This window comes from Cryptomeria japonica, chromosome 7 (genome assembly GCF_030272615.1).
Source record: "Cryptomeria japonica chromosome 7, Sugi_1.0, whole genome shotgun sequence".
Taxonomy (NCBI): domain Eukaryota; kingdom Viridiplantae; phylum Streptophyta; class Pinopsida; order Cupressales; family Cupressaceae; genus Cryptomeria; species Cryptomeria japonica.
The window spans coordinates 827,559,148-827,580,240 of NC_081411.1; the positions used below are offsets into that span (position 1 = coordinate 827,559,148).

Sequence of the window (21,093 nt, forward strand, 5' to 3'; positions counted from 1 at the left end):
GAACTTTGATTTGTGATTTTGAACAATAAATGCCTTTAAATCATAACATGTCATAACAATCAAATCTAAAAACATACTTGAAAAATTATGCAACCCACAAGTTAATTTCAGAATAATAAACTAGGTTTTTTGTGAATTATACCTCTACATTTATGAAATTCAATTGAAAATAACAATAAAGAGAACAAATTTGAATTTTAAAATGCATACAAAATCATATATGAGGAAATAAATCATAATTAGGCATGCAAGATGTTAGGTTAACCAAAATGTAATGGTTAGAAAATTATGAATTAAAGTAAATAGCCCAATTAACCAAATTACATTGAAAGAGGGTTGAACCCAATAGACCTAGGCTCAATCCCAATGTGGAAGATTCCAATTGGATTCAACTCGTTTGTATTGTTTATCCTCTTTCTTAATTGAATCTGTAATGTAATTGTGAAATTAGGGCAAAACAATGAATTATTGAAGTAAACTGATAGAAACCAGTAAGCTACAAATATCCCATTGAGCCACAAAGTTGGATCAAGGCAAAATGAGATGTCTACAACCTGTTCTCAAAAGTTTGGCTTGATTTTTTAGGGCTAGGGGGTATAGATTCATCCTAGTACTCCAAATTTTCACCATCAAAAGCTAAACCTATTCATCACTATCGACTCCGCCATAATTCTCGAGTACAATTCCACACCCATTTCTTGCACACAAAAAGAAAGGGAAATATGTTGAAAATAGGGGTTTGCCTTAGGTCAAACCTCGATTTTGCAATTAACCATGAACTTGAATTGACAAATGCAATGAAAGACTATAACAAAGTACTTTCCTTTGGAGGGAAAGACTGAATTTGAAATGGAATGCTTGAAACCACAATGTTTACCTTGATGAAGTTTTTTTTGTCTTCACACAAATATTTTAGGGTTTCATGTAGGACGTCTTCATAAAATATTGATCATGAATTCCATCTTCAATGCTTGAACTTGACTTCACTTCTATTCCAATGCTTGATGAATGACTAATTGCTTGCTCACTTGAATTTGATAGAGTGTAATTAAGAGCTTGATTTCAATTAGATTCAAATGAGAGGGTAAACCTCCTTTTATACTTGTCTGCTTGAAAATTCAATTAAATTTTTGAAGTAGGCTGACACAAGATCCAAATTCTTGCTCATTTGTGATGATCATTATGAGGCTCCAATTTGGGGCCTGATTAAGAGGCCCAGGGTGTGGTATGCCCTGGTCTTGGAAATCAAGACTCCAGAATGTGGGGGAAGACATGGAAGATAGTGAGGATGTAGGGTAGATAGGTGGTGTGAGTAGAATCAACATTGCAATCAAGCATCGAAAGACAAGACGCCAAAGTGAGGCCTAGGCAAGGTCAAAATTGTAAGTGAGTACAATTTAATACACTATAATTAGTATTAAATTTAAACTACACTAGTAAAACCCAGTAAATAATAATAAATGAGAAGTAGTTGTAATGAATATTAATGACCATTTTTTATCACGATCAAAAGGTTCTTATAAGGAATTACTCAAATATAGTATTATAGAGAAGTAAAATAGTACTATATAAATATTTCGGTGCTAAAACTAAATATATAATTGATTTAGTACTTAGCCTAGATATATGAGTTTAGTCTAGAAACATGCATCTAATCGGATTTGAAATAATAATGAAATACCATAAGTAAATTCATATATTGATGTTGATGAAGAGGAGACAAATTTAAGTCAACAACACATAATTGTTCCTTATTCCAATACTAGATTTGAGATGAGTAGACTTTGAAGACTAAAATCTGTGAAACTATGCATGTAATTGGGTAAACCATGCATGCATTTGCATTTCTAACTTAGTATATCTGGGTTTGAACTTTTTATGTGTATTCAGACCTTGTGATTTTAGAACTTTAGTACCCATAATTATTATTTTTCTTAATTTTGTATTTGCAATTAAAAATTTGTTGGTGTTGAAGTATATAATTGTAACTTGTTGTGGTAATGGGGAATTCTTGATACTTTCTTAATTGTATTCAATCTTTATTGATTGATTCAATGATTTCAATAAAAAATGGAAGACAACAAGGAGCAAATGCTACTAATAATGATGACATGTGATGATACTAAATGCTTAAGACTTGAGAATTGATCTAATAGATGCCACATTGACCTAGTGCAAGAACTAAGATTTTAACATTTGTTGATGCAAGTGTTAATGCAACTAATATAAAAGATTGATTTTGGAGTAGTAAGTGAAACTTATGTCAAATTAGTGTGGAGGGGTTGATCTAATGATGAATCTAGATGATGGGTTCATGTTTGATGATTAATGACGTAGGGGTGATGTCCTTTTATGCATGTCTTATCTATATAATCTAAACCTTTTGATGTCAAGATCAAAACATAACAACCAATATGATTTGAGTTGTCTTGAACACATGGTTAAATTCAAATCTTAGAAAAATACATCAAAACACATCTACAACCCCTAACCCAAATCAAAACCATGCCTATTGCCTTAAACCTAGTAGAATTTTTAATATTGTAAATTATAAGAATATTTTAATTAAGATATAATACTACTTCTTAAAGTTTATATATGAATTTTAAGTTAATAAAGTTACCACATTAATCAAAATAATATATTAGAATAACATACTTTAAACATTCATAATAGATAATATAATACAAATATAAATTAAAGAAAATAAATTCAAAATAGAATTGTTAAAAAATATCAAATTCAAGATAAGTTTTGTTGAGTCCAAGACCCCAACATCAAAAAAGATGAAGTTGAGATCACGTCTTAAAGGACTTTTGTAAAATAGATACCCTTCAATCCATAACTCTTAATTGAAAAAGTATCAAATTAATTATCATCCAATAAATCAAATCAATTTTTTTTATAAACTAATAATCAAACCAAGCAATCTAAACAAGAAAAAAAAAAAAACATTCTAAATTTACAGTCTAATATATCTTTACCATATTTATTAAATAATTAAAAATTCAAATGCAACATATTTTAAATTAATAAAGAAACATAATCAGATGTACATCCCAATATCTGAGTAGTGGAAATTTAAAACTACATGAAGTTTCTGCCAAATCACTCTCGTCGAGAACGTGTCTTTTCACGCCATAAAATATGTGGAGCGTGAGCTGCCCACGAAAGATGCAGAAGACTCTTATATTATCATTACACACGATTTGTAGTTTGAGGCGGCAATGGCAATGCCAATGGCAATGACATTATACACAGCAAAACCATTCTTCCTTGTTCACAACTCCAACAACCCCGCCCTATTCTCCCTGCCAAAAACCGTACCAACCTACTCATTTCATTGCCATGCAATCTCAAATACTCTGACCGCTTTTTCCACCTCAAACCACCTCTTCCGAAGCCCAGTTATCAGTATTTCTAAGAGGACTTCCTTGCCCTTGACAAAACCCTTTGCCCTGACCGATGGTGATGAGAGCATACCACCAATCAATCAAACAGGTGATATCACTCCTCCCACTCTGAGTGAGGATGAGTGGGGGAATGAACTCGAAACAAACACAACCACCCCACAAAATGGTAGTGTAGAACAAAAGGATACTGCTTCTGGGGCACTATATGTTGATGAATGGGGGGACAAAGCAGACCCAGATGAGCTCGCTGCACAAACAAAGCTGCCTGATGCAGACCCATCTACAATGTCTGATGATGATGAATGGGGCGGTTCAGGAACTGACCAGATCCCAGGCACTGTACCTTCAATTTCTACAGATACTAAGCTAACAGAGCTTAAACAATGCTTGGTGGACTCTTTCTATGGGACGGAGTATGGCCTGACAGTTAGCAGTCAGACTAGGGCAGAAATTGGGGAGTTGATTTCCGAGCTTGAAGCCCTGAACCCGACTCCTGCTCCAACTGAAGCACCCTCACTGCTGCAGGGAAATTGGGTTTTAGTGTAAGTTCCTTTCCCCTGTATTCTCTTCACTTTTTAAATTAATGCCGAACATATGCATAATTATATTCATGTATTTGTTTCACAACAAGGACATACAGGAACATGTATACATATGTACATGCCTACGTGTACAAGATGAATGTTCTAAAAATTACAATCTTCCTTAAAATTACTGTTGCGTATCCCTTGTTAAAGTATTTGTTCCACATTAATATTCATCTATATGTTTCCCACGAGTCTTAATTACTTATTGAGAAAAACACTGAAAATGAGGAATTTTAACAAATCTCACTATACTTCTTCAAACCCTGTTGTTCTTGTTTCTTTTGGTGAATTTGAATTGCTCAATCCCAAGTCGTTTTAGCAGGAGGAAATGCTATATCAATCTTTCGTCAACTTTGGTTGGGAAGCCACTGCTCATTGTGGGTTGTATTAATGAAACCGTTTTAGTTATTGGAGAGCATGTCCAGCAGGGCTTGAATCCACATCATCATCATGACACTTCCTTTGCATTGCTACTAGGCAATAGCCCACTTGAGGTCCTCAATTTTTCTGTCAATGAACATAATAATTTTAATTCTCAAGTAGGATGGTTTATCTGTCTTCAAACTTGTTTCAAATTATTTAGCCTGTCTAAGTTGATAGTCCAATCAATGCCACAAGATTGCATACCATTAAACTATCAAATGGCACATGTGCAACAATCATGTGGAGCGTAGTAATCATTCTTGTTGTAATCTGCCTGGTTAATTCAATTGAACACAAAAATACATTGGTGCATTGCAACATAGCAATAAAAGTAACCAACACACCTTTCCGTAAAATGCATGAACATGCAATCAAGAGACAATATTAGAAGAGCAGAATAATTATGTCAACAAATTTCTCCAACGCTCCCATTAAGATTGCAGCAGATCACTTATGCAGTAACCCATGAGGTTGCCTAAAGCATCTTTGACCTAAGTGCAAATCATAAATATACAAACGTCAGGAAAAAAAGGATACAAAGATATAGTGGTGCACAAATGCCATGATAAGGATCTGATGTTATGACATCTAATGATATTCTGCTTTGTGAGAATTTGCCAAGATCTAGAGGCAATGGAAAGCACAAATAAGAGAGAACAAAATGTGACAAGAATAAACTGTATTCCTATCAATGATGCAAAATGGAAAACACAAATAAGAGAGAACAAAATGTGACAAGAATAAACTGTATTCCTATCAATGATGCAAAATGTGATCAATTGGATCATCAAGATTGTTGTTGTTTACAATGTAGATGAGCCTGCTTATAAAGGCAAGGCTAAGAGACAAAAGAGCACACAATAATGACGTGTGGCTCAATGAGATGCAAGGGTAGGTAGGGGTAGGTTGGAGAAATAGTAAAATATTCCACATGAGGTGGATCACCCACTGAAGGTGGAATTATCACTCCACAATAAGTGGAAATGATAAAGTAACAACAAGATCACACCATAAAAGGTGGACATTCTCCTACATACACACTCCCAATGTAGCACATCTCCCTAAGTGTCTCATATGTACCTAAGTAAACTTAAGTAAAGTGTATATCCATCATGAATAAATAATTACACCAACATGCTTAGTATTGTAATTCGTTCCTTGTCTGTCCCTTAAGATTTTTATAGGTATATTAAGACTTTTATTGTCATTTATATGTTCTGTTATTGCTGGTTACCTATACTTTTGTTAGATGCCTGGGTTTTTGCATGATTTTCTTTATGCCACATACAAAATGAAAGAACTAAAGTGGGACATTAGCTATAAGGAAGATCATAGGTATTAGAATAGAGTATGTTTGTAAGAGAAATTTGAGACCATGTCATGGCCAAGTGTAGCTACCTTGCAATGCCTGGAAACTTTCTTAGTCGGAGTGTTGTGACCATTTCACACATCGCCCCATTGCAAATGGGGACCCTTGCTTTTTGCTTTCTAGGGTTTGTTTTCTAGGTCTTTTAGGGTTTTGTCTGTTAGCCTTTATCTTTCGAGTATCGCCAGGGGATCACCTGGATAGCAGTTTCTGCTTGAGTTAGGTCAAGTTGGTGAGTGATGAAGTCTAGAATGTCCTAATCCTGAAATGAAGTCTGGAATGTCCTGATCTTGAAATTTGGCTAAGTCTGGAATGTCCTGATCCTGAAATTTGACTAAGTCTGGAAGACTGAAGAATCCTCCAAAAACTAGATTTTGCAATATAGCTCCTGGAGGTCTGAAACCACTCTCAAACATCCTGAAAGTATATATGGAATATAACTTAAAGTATAAGTATTAAATGTTATATTCCATAAAATGATCCTGACGGAGAGTTCAAAAAAGTCAAATTTCGCTCCTGAACCTTCCAGAGGATCCAAAGCGAATTTCGCTCCTGACCCTTCCAAAGGGTCCAAGGCGAAAATCTCCATAGGGCATTCTAGTTTGACCCAAACTTAGAACCAACTCATTCCTAGGCATCTTTGAGGGCAAAACACTTGTTTGGATGGAAAAATGTGATAATGAAGTCAAGATTTTGGCCAAGATTAGGAATTTCACTCCTGACCCTTCTAGAGGGTCCAGAGCGAAATTCATCATAAACTTCATTTGCCACCTTGTTTGAGCTTGAAACCTTGTTCCTAACTTGGAGAATGATCTAACCTTGTCTTGTGAAATGATTTAAAACTTGAAAATTGAGCAGTTTAGCCTGGGATGAAGATTTCGCTCCTGACCCTTCCAGAGGGTCCAGAGCGAAAATCTTATTTGTGCTTATTTGTCACTAATTTTGGGTAACCTTTTATGTGTAGGGTCTCTTGGAATGAAGGTTGAACATCATTCAAAGGTTTGGAAGCATGAAAAATGGTGAATTTTGGGCAACAAAGGTAAATTCGCTCCTGACCCTTGCTGAAGGCCCAGGGTGAAATTTTGAATTTCCCTTATTTTGTAGTGAAAAAGAACAAGTCTTAAAACATGAGTGAAATAAAGACATCTCCCTTTACCCACCTGAGAAAGTGTCAATTTGAAAAAATGAAGGATTTTGTTGAAAACGTAAAATTCGCTCTTGACCCTTGTTGAGGGTCCAGGGCAAAAATCTTGTGGGAGATGTTTTTTCCTCAGTTTTGGTTGAATTGAAATGCCAAAGGTATGATGAATAGTGAGATGAACTTAATAGAGCCCCTAATTCGCTTGAAGATGAAGGAATTTTGCCCAGAAGAGGAAATTTGCTCCTGACCCTTACTGAGGGTCCAGGGCGAAATTCTTTATAAGCACATTATTTTACCTCTCTTGGACATGAAATCATATTCATAGCATATCACAAGGTGAGATCTTACTTGACAAAGAGGTTTCAAAGTGAAAAATGAAACATTATGGTTAAAATTGCAAAATTCGCTCCTGACCCTCTCAGGAGGCCCAGAGCGAAATTCTCAAAAACACCTCTTTCTTGCAAAGACAAAATGATTTTTATGGTTGGAGTGAAGGTGAAAAGGTATGTTTTATCCTGTGGAGACAATTTGGATGGCCAACAAAGGAGCAATCAAGCTAAATAAGGAAAATCGTCCCTGACCCTTGCTGAGGGCCCAGGGCGAAAAACCTAAAATTGGACTTTTCCTCCAGAATTGAGCGAAGTTAGGCCTAGTGATAAGCTTGAAATGATGTTTGAATTGATTTAAAGTAAAAAGGGATTGTTAAGAATGAAAGTTTTAAGGATAAGGGGGAAATTGCTCCTGACCCTTCCTGAGGGTCCAGGGCGAAATTTCCAAGTTCTCCCCTTTTTTTTTGCAAAATTAAGACAAGATCTTGCTATTCATGATTTGGATGGGAGGGAGGCATGATGTTCTTTGCCTTAGAAGTGATGTCAAGTTAAAAGCATGAAGAAATATGCCTAAAACTCAAAATTCGCTCCTGACCCTTGTTGAGGGTCCAGGGCGAAAATATCAAATAATCTATTTTTCAACCTTATTTGATTGAATCTAAGGCAAATTACAAGATTGAGAATACAAAGGCATGGAAATTTGCAAATATTGGTTGAGAAAATTTCAATTTTATCTAGTGAGCAAGTCTAGACAAGGGGTTCAAACCATCACAGTGGATATCTTGATGTTTAAGGAGTCTTGATCAAGCTTTAACATTCCTAAGCTAGCCTATAGCCTTTCATTAAATTTGCTTATTTCAAGACATTTGGAAAACTAAAGCAAGTTCGCATAAATTAAGGCATTCATAATTTGATTAATTAAATTCTAAGCCTTAAAACAAATGAAAAAACCCACCTTTGAAGCCTTGAAATTAATTTTCAAATTTTAAATGAAGGTGAGCGCTCAAATACATTTATTTGCTTTTACAAGCAAGTCGGCCTCCTTTTAAGTGGGATTTTATCTTATTTTAAAGCTAATTTGCTAAGTTGGCCATCCTTCAAAAAGGGGGGTTTATTTCATTTTTATTTCCTTTTTGTCAAGTCGGCCTCAACAAGAATCAAGGTGAGCGCTCTATATAATGGGAGAGGTTCTTTAACAAATTCAAATCATTCTTGCATTATCTCTCATGCGAATTCAAAGAGCATATTTGGAGGTGCAAAATTGGGCAAGCTGGAGGATAATTTCCAGATTTTGGAAGGTGTTTGAAGGCGATTTTTTGCTAAGTGTGGAGACTAAAGAAGGTGAAATTCATGTTGAAGGCTAATGGAGGCGTAATTCATCCAAGGGAGGACTATAATCTAAGCCTTGTCCATCAAAATCCGGTCTTCTTTCATCATTTTTCAAGGTTTTGTAGTTAAGCATTCAAGGAGGAGGTATGAAGAATCATTTTTTTGAAGTTCTTATTCAAGACTTATTGTGATTTCGTAGCAATTTTGTAAAGTCTAAGTCTCGAAAATCCAATTTCCATTCATAATTAATTTGAAAATGTGTAATTCTTGATTTATCATGTCTTTTTCAAATTAATATCTTAAACTATTCCTTTGAAAGGTCTGGAATTCTATGCTTTAAGGTTTGATGCTCAAAGACTAACTTTAATCTTTTTGTGTAGGCATAGAATGGCGACCCCGGAGTTGGAAGATCAATTACTTGGCGGACCCTCATCAAAGAAGATCAAGCCAGGACAAGGGCGACCTCCTCCCGTCTGGGATCGACAAGGACGGCCTTCTTCGGTCAAGCATCATCAGGAATAACCTCTTCCAGTCCAGCATCATTAAGGGCGACCTTCTTCATCTATCTTCCAGTCCAGCATTTGAAGGAAAGCATCACCAAATTGAGCATCAACCAAGTGTTAGACAAGGTGGCATCCTAGTCATCACTCCTCCAGGCGGGTTGGTCCACCTCAGCATGTCCAGATTCAATGTACCTGGCTCATTAAAGGTGGCACAAACTTCGATGTACCTACCCCATCTATCCATTGGTTGAATATTCCAGAGAAGACATGTGTCCAATTAATACAATTATTTCATTGGTCAGAAGTGAGTTTGTTGTAACAAACCCTAATTAGGGTTTTCATTGTAGAATCTTGGCCATTGATCTCAAATTGATCTTAGCCATTGAATTGTATTAAGGGCACTATATAAGCCCCGGCTCTTCATTTGGTAAAGGTGAATTGAAGGTAGTTAAGGAATAGTTAGTCATTAATAGTTAGAAGGTGAATAGTCAGTTGATAGTATAGCAATTAGAGTAGAATAGGAGGACAAGGCAAGAAATTGTTGCCATTGATTGTAAATAAACTCCATTTTCATTGAAGTAATGGTGAAGTGTGTCGTTTCTTGCAATATGCATGGTTTCTTGTTGAATCTTCAATTCTAGATGGTAGATGATTAGATTGAATGAAGAAAATTGTTGAATGCACCTGTGTGGAATCCGTCTAATCCAAACCACTAGCCTCTTGCTGATGGTAAGTGCGCCTTGGGTGGTGTTGTGACCATTTCACACATCGCCCCATTTAAAATGGGGACCCCCTCTTTTTGCTCGTTTTTCGCTCGCCTTTCGCTTCGTTTTTTTAGGGTTTTGTTAGTTTGTCAGTTGTCTGGATTAGGGTCAAGCCTTAGGGTTCCTTTTTCGATCTTTTCAGGCCAGAATCCAGTCGGTTTTGAGAGCTTTTTGAGCTTCCTTTTGTAAGATGCAATTTTGAATGAAATGAATTCGCCAGAATGGTCTATTTTCAATTGGAATTTTTGAATGCAGAGTCTTAATTTGTCTAAGTGTTGAGGATGAAGTTGTGAATTTTGTCCAGTTGAGTAATTTTGACCAAATTTTGAGTTTTTTGATTTTTGATCCTGGGCATGGGGAATGATTTGTTTTTGCCTTGTGAAGTGATTAAACTTGTGAAATCATGATATTTTGGCTTGTAGGAGCAAAATCGCTCCTGTCCCTCAGTGAAGGACCGGAGCTCGTTTTCAAAGATCTTACTGTCTCTACAGGATCAAGACAAATTTTGAAATGGAAGTGATAAAGAAAGGCGTGATCTTTCCGTTGGATATAAATTGAAGAATTTCACGAACACAGAAATGCCTCAGGAGTCAAAATCGCTCTTGTCCCTCAGTGAAGGATCGGAGCTCAAAATCAAATATTGCTTTGTTCTTGCAGGAGTTTAACAACTTGACGATTTGAAGAGGTCCAAAGAAGTGCATTTTATCAGTTGAATATAATTTGAAGGCACAAACATGAAGAAAAGAGAACCAAAATGCCAAAATCGCTCCTGTCCCTCAGTCAGGGACCAGGGCGAAGTCTATTGTAGCTCCTGTCCCTCTCCTAGGGACCAGAGCGAAATTCTTCATTAGGCATGTTTTGGGCAAAGATCAAGCAAGTTTTAAGTTCGAAGGCAAGAAAGGAGGTGAATTGAACCTGTTGAAGACGAATTGAAGATTATAAAACATCAACAAGGGACCCAAATGCCCAAGTTCGCTCCTGTCCCTCAGTCAGGGACCAAAGCGATTTTTACCTTAGACAAATTTCTTGCCAAGTTACAATGAATCCCAAGGCATGGATGAGTGAAACGGAGTACTACAAGACCATTGAAGATAATTTTTGAAGTTAGCAAAGTGAGATGAAGCCTACAAGAGCTATATCGCTCCTGTCCCTCAGTCAGGGACCAGGGCGATATGATGGTTATATTGCCTTTCCTCCAAGTTTAAAACTCTCCAGGTCAAGATAAAAGGTGGCGAGGGCGTTTCGAAGCGTCTCAATGAAGAACAAAGTTACAAGGATCGCCAAAATGAAGGATTTGCACTTAAATACCTAGGTTCGCTCCTGTCCCTCAGGCAGGGACCAGAGCGAAATCTTCATGAGGACCTAGATTTCGAAAGTTGATCACGTTTCAAGTGTCCAAGGGGATCAAAAGGACTACATTTTACCCAATGAAGGCAATGGCGAGTTGAAGAAAGCAAGCAAGAGCTCAAAACCTTGAAGTTCGCTCCTGTCCCTCAGTCAGGGACCAGGGCGATATTTACTATATTTGCCAATTCATTCAAAATTCACGCCAAGTCAAGGTTGTACAAGGTTGCACAAGGTCTAAGGCGTCTTAAGAAGATGATATGCAAGGGTTTCGAACGTCAAAGGGTCATCAATTTGAACAAGGAAGCTATATCGCTCTTGTCCCTCAGTCAGGGACCAAGGCGATTTACACAAGATCCTTCATTTTCCTTCAAATGCATGTCAAAGCAAGGTCGCACAAGATCAAGATCGTCGTTTGGAAGGCAATGAACGAGGAGTTAAAATCAAGAACGAAGAATTTCAAGCTAGAGCACTAAGATCGCTCCTGTCCCTCACCAAGGGACCAGGGCGATAATCCTCCAAACATCTTAATGCCTTGTATAAAACAAGTGATACAAGCATGGAGTAAAGAAACAACGTTATTACTCGCCTTATGATGGAGATTGGAGATCAAAGATACAAGATCGAGGAGAAAACATCTAGTTCGCTCCTGTCCCTCTCCAAGGGACCAGGGCGATATCACCACAAAAGGATATTCATTTTCAAGGTCAAGTCACCCAAGTTTGAAATTCCTAGCAAAAATGCCAACTTCAACGTAAGGATGAAGATTTTGAACGTCAAAAGTGCAAGAATCAAGACCAAGTTGATGGATCGCTCCTATCCCTCAGTCAGGGACCAGGGCGATGAGGTTTGTACTTTTCCACTCTCCAATTTTGGCGCTCAAACACTTTTTTTGAATTTATTTAAATGCTAGAAAATTCGATAAGTTGGAAAATTCAATTAAATGGCATTTAAAATTTGCGCAAAATATTAATTAATTATTTTTGCCTTGTAAAAAAATCGAATTTATTAATTAATAAACGATGGCATTTAATAATTAATTATTAATCAAATGGAGCGCTTGGTTTATGAAAGTCGGCCTTTGTTATTTATTTAAAAAATCGTTTTAATTGCTATATTTTGCAAAAAGTCGGCCTAAAGGGATGGGTGGTATGAGCGCTTATAAAGGGAGGTGAAGATTTTCATTTTCACATTATCCTTTTATCATTTCATATGCGATTTGGAATTTAGCAAAGGTGGTGCGAAATTATCATTCAAAAGGTGGTGCGAAGTATCATCAAAGGAGGTGCGAACTTGAAGTTTGGATTTAGGCGAACTTGCCAAAGACCACATCAAAGACATCTCCAAGGGTGGCGAAGTTGTTTAATTGAAGATCACGTCAAGGCCATCTAGCATTAATTTTTTCCTGGGCGAATTCCTCTATTTTGCATTCTAGTGTTAGCTCTTTAGTGAGGTATGGCGATATGATTTTATCATTTTAGTTTTGAATTGTTGATCGTCATAGCCTAAGTTTTGAATTTTGAATTTTGAATTCCACTAGCTCAATCATTTTTAGGAAATGATAACTCAAAGACTTATCATGATGTTTCCTAAAATTTACTCTCTAATCTATGTTATTTATTGCAAAATTTAGTTTCTCATTATGAAATGTTGTGTAGTTATGGCGACCCCGAAGGCGGGAGCATCCACCAGTCGTCCAGCTCTCATGAAGGAAGATCAAAGGACCGAAGAAGTGGAGACCAAGATCGTGTCGAAGTGGAGCAACATTGGAGATACCAACTTGGGTAACTTCAGCACGAAGAAGTTTCGAGAGGTCCCTTACATTGGCAAGCCATCACCTGTCGCCCGGAGAATAATCGAGTGGCATCATTAAGGCGGCCGGCTTTCCTCCAGCAGTTCAGTGCCATGAGTTGATGATCGAGTGTGCTCGTCATTATGATCCTCAGTCCAGAACGATCGTGTCCAATGAAGGAAACACTTTGGCGTACCTTTCAGAGGAAGCTATAAGTGAAGCTTTCCATCTTCCAGAGCACAGAGACATGATATACAAGAGCATTGAAGGAGCCAGGTCAATGTACGAAGATGATCCAGATGCTTGTCTAAGCATTATCAACAAGAACTGGTTACTCAAGAGTCGTCCTCGCCTGAGCAAGATCCCGAACACTCCGCACAGGATTGATTTCCAGGAGGAGTACAGAGATTTGATCACAATGCTCAACTGAGTTACAGGAGCCCCTCACGCCTTCTATTTTGAGAAGTGGATGTTCTACTTCATCCAGGTGATTGTTCAAGGGAAAGGAACCATACATTGGGCTAGAATGATTAGCCATTGCTTGGACGTACAATTAAGGAGACTCAAGGCTACCAAGTCCTTCCACATGAGTTCATACGTCATCTATGCCTTGATCAGGAGCTTTGAGTACGCAGGACTACCTCATAGAGGAGTGATTGGAAGAGGACCCGACGAGGTCAGAGTTTGTGATTCCTATGTCCACTTACATCATCCGCCAGGAAGCAACTACAAGCTAGTTAATGATAACTTCACGATGAATATCACAAGGACGTTGCAAGGCGGGATTCACAACAGATTATCTCAGGATGCACAGGAATTAATAAAGAGGTATGGTGCTTGGTTTATTCAGTTTCCGAAGTTCACTTATATTAGAGTGCATGGATGTCCTTCACCTCCATACATGTTGCCGAGATATCCGACAGATAGAATTGTGTTACTTGAAGTAACAAGACAGTTGGCGGCATATGCAAAGGCATTCAGACACAGACATGGGAATGGAGTTCCGGTACCTATCATTTTGGGCAATTCAGTTGAGGTATGTCCTAATGCTTTAGCCATGGATGACGCAGAGAAGGAGTTAGCCTTGTATTCTTTTTCATCTTTTGCTTTGAGAGAAAGCTTTGATCCACATGGATATTTAGAGGAGACAGTCGGCAGGAAGTTTAAGCATGAGTATCAAATAGAAGATTTTATGATGAATCTCTTAGATGATCTTGAAGTGAAACGAAAATTGCATTCTAGATTGCCTTTGGATTTCATCAGGAAATGCAGGATTTACAGAGTGGCTGACCAAGCTCAGGACAGTGGCAGACATATCCAGTCGTCCTATGATCGAGAAAGCAAATCAATAAGGTTAGATTGGAATGAGCCCGAGGTCGTGGATTTAGATGCTTTGATGGCTCCAGTCTTGTCTTGTACTCGCAGATGGGTTGACGTACAACATCAAAAGTTGAGAGAGCAAGGCATAGCTATGACTTTCACTTTGGAAGAGAAACCAGCCGAAGGTGGAGCTAGTGTGAGCGAAGGAAATCCTAATCCTAGAAATTCAGGTGAAGGTAACCTTCGATGTGCAAGTGAAGGCAATCTCCATCCAAGAGGTTCGAAGAGGAAAGAAAGACCAGAAAAGAGAGAATCTTCAAAGAAGAAGCAAGGGGCCAACCGGGATCGTTCATCCGGTACATCTTCTAGACCAGAGAAGAGTACACTTCAAGTGGAAGAATCCATGGAGTCGATGGTACAAAACGATAGGCAGGAAGAAGGACAGGGACCGCAAGGATCACCAGATGGATCTCTCCAAGATTATGAACTAGATGAAGATAAAGAAGACAACGAAATAACATCTCCTCCTAGAAAAGAAGAAGTAGTACATAAGGAAATTCAAGTCAAAGAGACAAGATCAGCTATCCCAGATTGGTTGAAGGAAAGATTAACCAAGGTGATCGTGATAGAGGACGAAGATAATATAATTGATTTAGAGAGCCTTGTTGGACGTTCTCACGAAGTAACAGAGAAGAGAAAGGCTACCAAGATGTCCAAGATGATTCGAGATGAGACTGGATCCAGAAAACTGCAGATAGCTACACCGGCAGTAGACAAATATGAAGGTGAGATCCTAGCAGAGGAATATGATATACAGACTTTTGAGCTAGGACCATCCACAGCAGAGCAGACACTAGATGATGCCACCGATTCGTTTGAGGCATTAAAAGACAAGCTTAGAGAAGAAATGGAAAAGAATAGAAAGCTTGAGAGAGAGGTCAGTGCATGGAGGACATATTTCAGTCATCTCAATGAACCTTTGGGACGTCAGGATCCAGCTAGATCACCAGTGCAGGCACTTCCCCTTCAACCAATTAATGAGGCAGAAAGATTTAGGAATATGGTCCAGCGTATGAGTACTTGGATGGATAAATCTCATACAGTTGCCGTAGAATTTGTAACAAGGATGATGAAGATTATTCATCAAGCTATCCAGGTTCTTGAGATAATCCACAATTTGATGATAACAGTAGCCGCATTTGCTCATACCAAAGATGTTATCATTCCTGTCTTGAAAGTAATTAGACACACATCAAGGAAGGTATTAGCGCAAGAAAAGATCATGGATGGAGGACCTCACAGTTTGCTTCAGTGGTCAACCTTACTCCATATGAAGAGTGTTTTCTTTGAGGACATCAGTACTAGATGTAGCCAAGTTGAGGAGGTGATCAATCCGATCCAGGACAGAGTATTTGAGGTACTACGTACCATTCTTGGCAGGAGGATCGAGGTCGAGACAGATGTGGATATGCAGGGATTAGAGGATAGAATCAAGGTCATCTTTTGTAAGGACGCTAATGTCACAGACGAGCAATATGATCAGATGTTTGCCACCATGCTCTTGATTGAAAGAACAAAGGAACTTGAATTTTCATGGGACGCAGCTCTTCTAGATGCATTCGATCAGGTCATCCACTTGGAAGAAAGTATGAAGAATCTTCCCGAGATTCCAATTGCTGAGATCGAAGGAATTGTATCAAGATTCATTGCATATGCTAAAAAGGAACATTGGAAAGGGAATAAGATTCTAGATGAGAGGTTGTTATAGATGACATGGCACCTTAATTGTCATTGGTTTATGTCTCCTAGGTTTTTGTGCCAAATTTAATATTTGGCTATGCATTTAATATTGTTCAGTAAAAAGGAGGCCATTTGTAACAAACCCTAATTAGGGTTTAGGTGTCATGATCTTGACCGTTGATCTACTTTCAATCTGGACCATTCATTGTAATTGAGGATGCTATTTATACCCTCATTTTCATTTCATTTATAATAGATAATAGTTAAGAGATTAGAGAGAGAGTTTGATGTATTAGAGAGATTAGAGTTAGAAGTAATTTGCTTTTGTAGCAAGATTGAGTTTGAGGAAAGGAATTCAAGCAATTGTTGTACATGATGACTTTGAAATCAATGAAATATTGAAGTTATGGTGTTTTGTTGCAACTTTCTTGGTTATCTTCATGGTTGTTTAATTCATTTGAATCATGCTCAATCAAAGTAGTGTATTAAATTGAAGGATAAAGTGTGAGACTTGATCTTTGGTAGGATTCGTAATCCAAACCACTAGCTTCTTGCTGATTGTAGGAACGCCTTGCATGGTCGACTGGAGATATTTGAATCACTTAACCTTCAATCATTATTGTATCTTGGATATGTACCTTCGTGGTAGTGTCTTTGATCTTTGATGCGTTGAAAATCATTTTGTTACCTTAGAAGATCGCATCAATTTCAATTGAGTTGTTATTTTATGGCGAAATTGAAGTTGGTAGAATCTTGCCAAGTCTTGTCCACATGAAGTCATTCTTAGGGTTAGATTAGATTAGATCTCTTGCAAACCCTATCCTTTTGTTATTTTTTGAAAGCTTCTTTAGTTTAGTAAAATTTTGGAATTTCGGAGTGTAAGGCCCCTTGAGGACACAGCAAATCACATCATACCGCTGGAAGCTTATCCACACGTAGAGACCCTACTAACCAGAACATTGGAGTCATCCTAACTGATCCTTCATGCGAATCTTTAGCAGTTAGAGACTTTATTCAAGAGAGGATAAGATGCCTTTAGGTATTTTATTCTGTGTATGATGGTGTACAAAATACATGTCAACAGGTGGTCAACTGGAATAAAATGAGCTTAATCTTAAGTCGTTACCCGTCTATTGTTTCATGCATTATCATGAATGGTGATCAGTGATTGATGGTGTACGATTTGAGCATATTGGAAGCACCCCTTAGAAGATTTCATTGAGCTGGTGTCGAATTGTTCAAGCCTGATGGTGAGACCCAGCCCAGTAGGACTCCACCTAGTCATTCATTCATCTTCTCGCATTCTAGGTAGTAGAGTAGACTTCTTGAACCTTGCATCTTTTGCCATTTGTTTGTCTTCCAGTTAGTTGGTAGGACTTGTGATTCCACCAAATCAGACGTTCTGGTCATTGAGTGTAAGTCCCCTTGTGATTCCAGCAAATCATATCATACCACAGAGAGCTTATCCACACGTAGAGATCCTACAATAAAGAACCTTGGAGTTACTCTGACTGATCCTTCAGCGAGATCTTCAGCAGTCGGGAACTTTGTTCAAGAGAGGATAAGATACTTAGGTATTTTATTCTGTGTTCGCATGTGCATAAAAAACACATCAACACGGAGTTGGTTCCTATCACCTAAAGAAATTTAGTCTTTCACATGCATTATTTGGAGTGCTACAGTTTCATTTTGTTTCCATTTTCAAACAAATAGATTGTTTGTAGAATATTTTTTCCATCTTTACAGAAAATAGAAAATCTATTTTTCACGAACTTTCAGAAATTTAGATTTTTTGTCTGTAAGTGTTCATATTTTTCCTTTTCTCAGACCCAAGGCTTTTGCTCTGGATTTGTAATAGTTATAGTAATTGAACGGTACCAAACCTACTTTATCAGCCTCTGAGGCAGACATTGACAATGCCTTCGCACTAGAATATTCATAGAGTAGATAACTGGAAATCAGAAATGCTTAATCAGTGGAAGAAGTTGTAAATGCTCCCTTGATTGCATTAAGAGACTTTATAGAACAATTTAATTCTTTATCATTGCATACTTTGATTGTGACAATGGACAGAAGACAAGTGGGAGGCAGCACTAGGGAAGAGGATTGTTGACAAGAACTTGGGAGTGGAGAAGGAAGGTTGGAACCCCTTGATCATGTGTAAAAACTAAAAATCCTTGTGTTGACTTTAATAGGAGTGATGAAAATTTATTTAATTATGGCAGTCACAGACATAGGATGAGGACAACATAATTTAGAGGGTGATGGAAAAGATTTCTCATCCATAGGTTTGATTGCTGTAGCACAGTTATTAGGCTGAAAGTTTGGATGGACAAGTTGTCCTATGCTCTAATGAAATCCTATGAGGGATTCTCAAAAAGGAGCTTGCTGATTGATGATGAGCCGAGGCTGCTAAGGAAGAGGGAAGTCAGTCAGAATAATCATTTGGGACCAATTTTTGACTGTATTTCATCATAACTTAGAGAATTATATCCTGAAGAATTACTTCTTGGCCCTCAAGAACATGCAACAAGTGATCATGGCATATTAGTCCAGGGAATTCTGAATTCTCCAAAGCCATCTTGTTTGTAGAACATATTTCCTCCTATGGCGTGGTTAATATGTACATTGATGAATTAAATGAGTTTATGAGAGGGCATGTTAAGGCTTTGAGGCTGGCTTTTCTTGAGACTGCGATTCAACATGCTAAGTATGCTCAAATGTTGCTAGCAATTACCTTAGAATAGGGCCACCTTTTAAAATTAATTCAATGCCGAAGAAAGAGCTAAGAAGTGAAGAAAAATCAAATTGTTCTTACTTTACTACTGGGCAGTCAAAAATAAGGATAGTAAGCCCTGCTACCTTTCCCAATTTACTATCAAAAAGGGAACTTTTTAGCTGCAAAAATGTTCTGAGGAAAATAAGTGCAAGGCCCTTGGCAGAGTTCACATGATTGAGCTAGCAAATGAAGGTCATGAAGGAATAGCCGAGAATGAAGATGAAGAAGCATAAAAAGAAGAGGAAAATACCCATGTCTAGGACCAAGAATAACAAGATATCCCAACTGCCATCCTTGTTTCTATGTTGGGAATCACCCAATATTGCTATGTTAGGAATCATATGAAGGGAATAATGATGGAGGCCTCCACTGGTTCCAACAACATTCATAACTTCATAGACTAAAAATTTTAATGAGATCCATGGGCTTAAGAGTTGGGCTTAAGAGTTGTACTGCTATAAACTTCTCGATTATCAATGGCCAATGACACTATGATGGATTGTAAGAGCTGGTTGAAGGAGTCAAATTGTAGTTGGACAAATCTTGCTATTTTTGTTTTGTGGCCATTGTAAAGACGTAAAACGTTTTAAATTTAGTAATAAAACGAAATACTCTTTATTCTTAAATAAACTCATAATTCTTTTAATAAGTCTATTTTCTTCCATTATTCCATTCTTAGCTCTAAATGATCCTTCCATTGAAATCATAATAAACACGAGATTTCTATAAAGAGATAAAGATTCTTTATTCAATAGGAATTTGTAAGTAGTATCTCACTCATAACTACATACAATACTTAGGACTTTCAAATGCCTTAAGTTCATATAACAAGAAAAACATAAAGTAAAGGATGAGATGCGTCCATTGATTTGCAATCCAAAGCCATCTTCAATGCAATCTTTAGAATAAAGACGAGAACAAGATTCAGGTGCTTTTTCCACCCAACCTTGAAGCTTACACTTCCTCAGAATTCTTGGTCAATCAAGAATACCCGACCTTGCACGAATTGCTTAGCAAAAAGAATTCGATGGACTAGATGGAATCTAGTGCGTGTCTAGAATGATACATGCATTTTGAATTTTCTAATTCCATAAAGACACAAGCAAGGTCAATCAAGGATATGGTAGAGAGTGTATAAAATATATCCATCTATTTCAATGGTCAATAAGTTACTCGACTGAGTATAATGCCATGCATAGCAATAAAATATAGTTTGGAAAAGCAAACTATTTTCTCTATGATTCCACATTTGGAACCCGTCCCGGAAGGTAACTTTCCCCAAACACAAACATATCTAGCTTTTCTAATATTCATATGAAATCAGGAGAATTATATAGAAGACAATCTTTCTTTTCTCATGTCTAGCTTCCCATTTCTCGCATGATAAAATTACAATCTTCAAGGAAAACAATCTTTCGTTTAAGAGATATAGAAGAAACAATCTTTCGTTTACAACCAAATTGCATCTAATAAGAAAACAATCTTTCGCTTCTATCTTTACAAGTAAAATTCAGAAATAGAAATTATAAGTACACATTCTTTCATCTTTTCTCATAAAATCCAATAGCGTAATCATGCATCTTATGGTTTCAAATTCTAAGTATAGAGTGCATAAGTTCTCTATTGTATTTTGCACCTTCACACCGATCCTCCATAGAGTTACATTGAAAAGTATAGCAAGTGTATCTTTTTGCAAGTTGTTTCCTATTCTGTGAGAAAAGATATAAAATCAATTTATATGCACCTTGTTGGTGTAAATAAATATTCATCATGGATATTATTACACCTTACTTAAGTTTACTTAGGAAATGCATTTCATAGTAGTTTGGGTATGAGACACTTGGGTGTTTGTGTCACATTGAGATAGTGTGTGTAGGAGAATTTCCACCTTTTATGGTGTGATCTTGTTGTTACACTCCACATTCAGTGGGCGATCCACCTCATGTGGAATATTATATTGTTTCTCCTACCTACCCACACCTATTTCCTACCTACTCTTGTTTCTTATTGAGCCACATGTCATGTTTGTGTGCTCACATATCCATATAGCCTTGCCTATATAAGCAGGCTCATATTCATTGTATAAACAACGATCGATTGATGATCCAGTTGATCAGTATTTTCATCTTGATAGAATACAGTTTATTTCTATCATCTATTTTGTTCTCTCTTATTTGTGATTTCCATTGCCTCTTGATCTTGGCAAAATCTTACATGGTATCAGAGCCATTAGAGTGTCATTGGTTTGCTAATTGAGAGAAAT

General features: G+C 37.3%; 1 protein-coding gene across 2 annotated transcripts in view; it reads left to right on the forward strand.

Moving 5' to 3' along the window:
- Positions 1–3,118: 3,118 nt before the first annotated feature.
- The window catches only part of LOC131038965 (plastid lipid-associated protein 2, chloroplastic), a 48,899-nt gene continuing 30,924 nt past the window's right edge, over positions 3,119–21,093 (forward strand). For both annotated transcript variants that reach the window (XM_057971592.2, XM_057971591.2), the window contains exon 1: positions 3,119–3,955. In XM_057971592.2, coding sequence (XP_057827575.2) covers positions 3,228–3,955 — 728 coding nt within the window. In that variant the 5' untranslated portion in view covers positions 3,119–3,227. The remainder of the gene's footprint in view (positions 3,956–21,093) is intronic.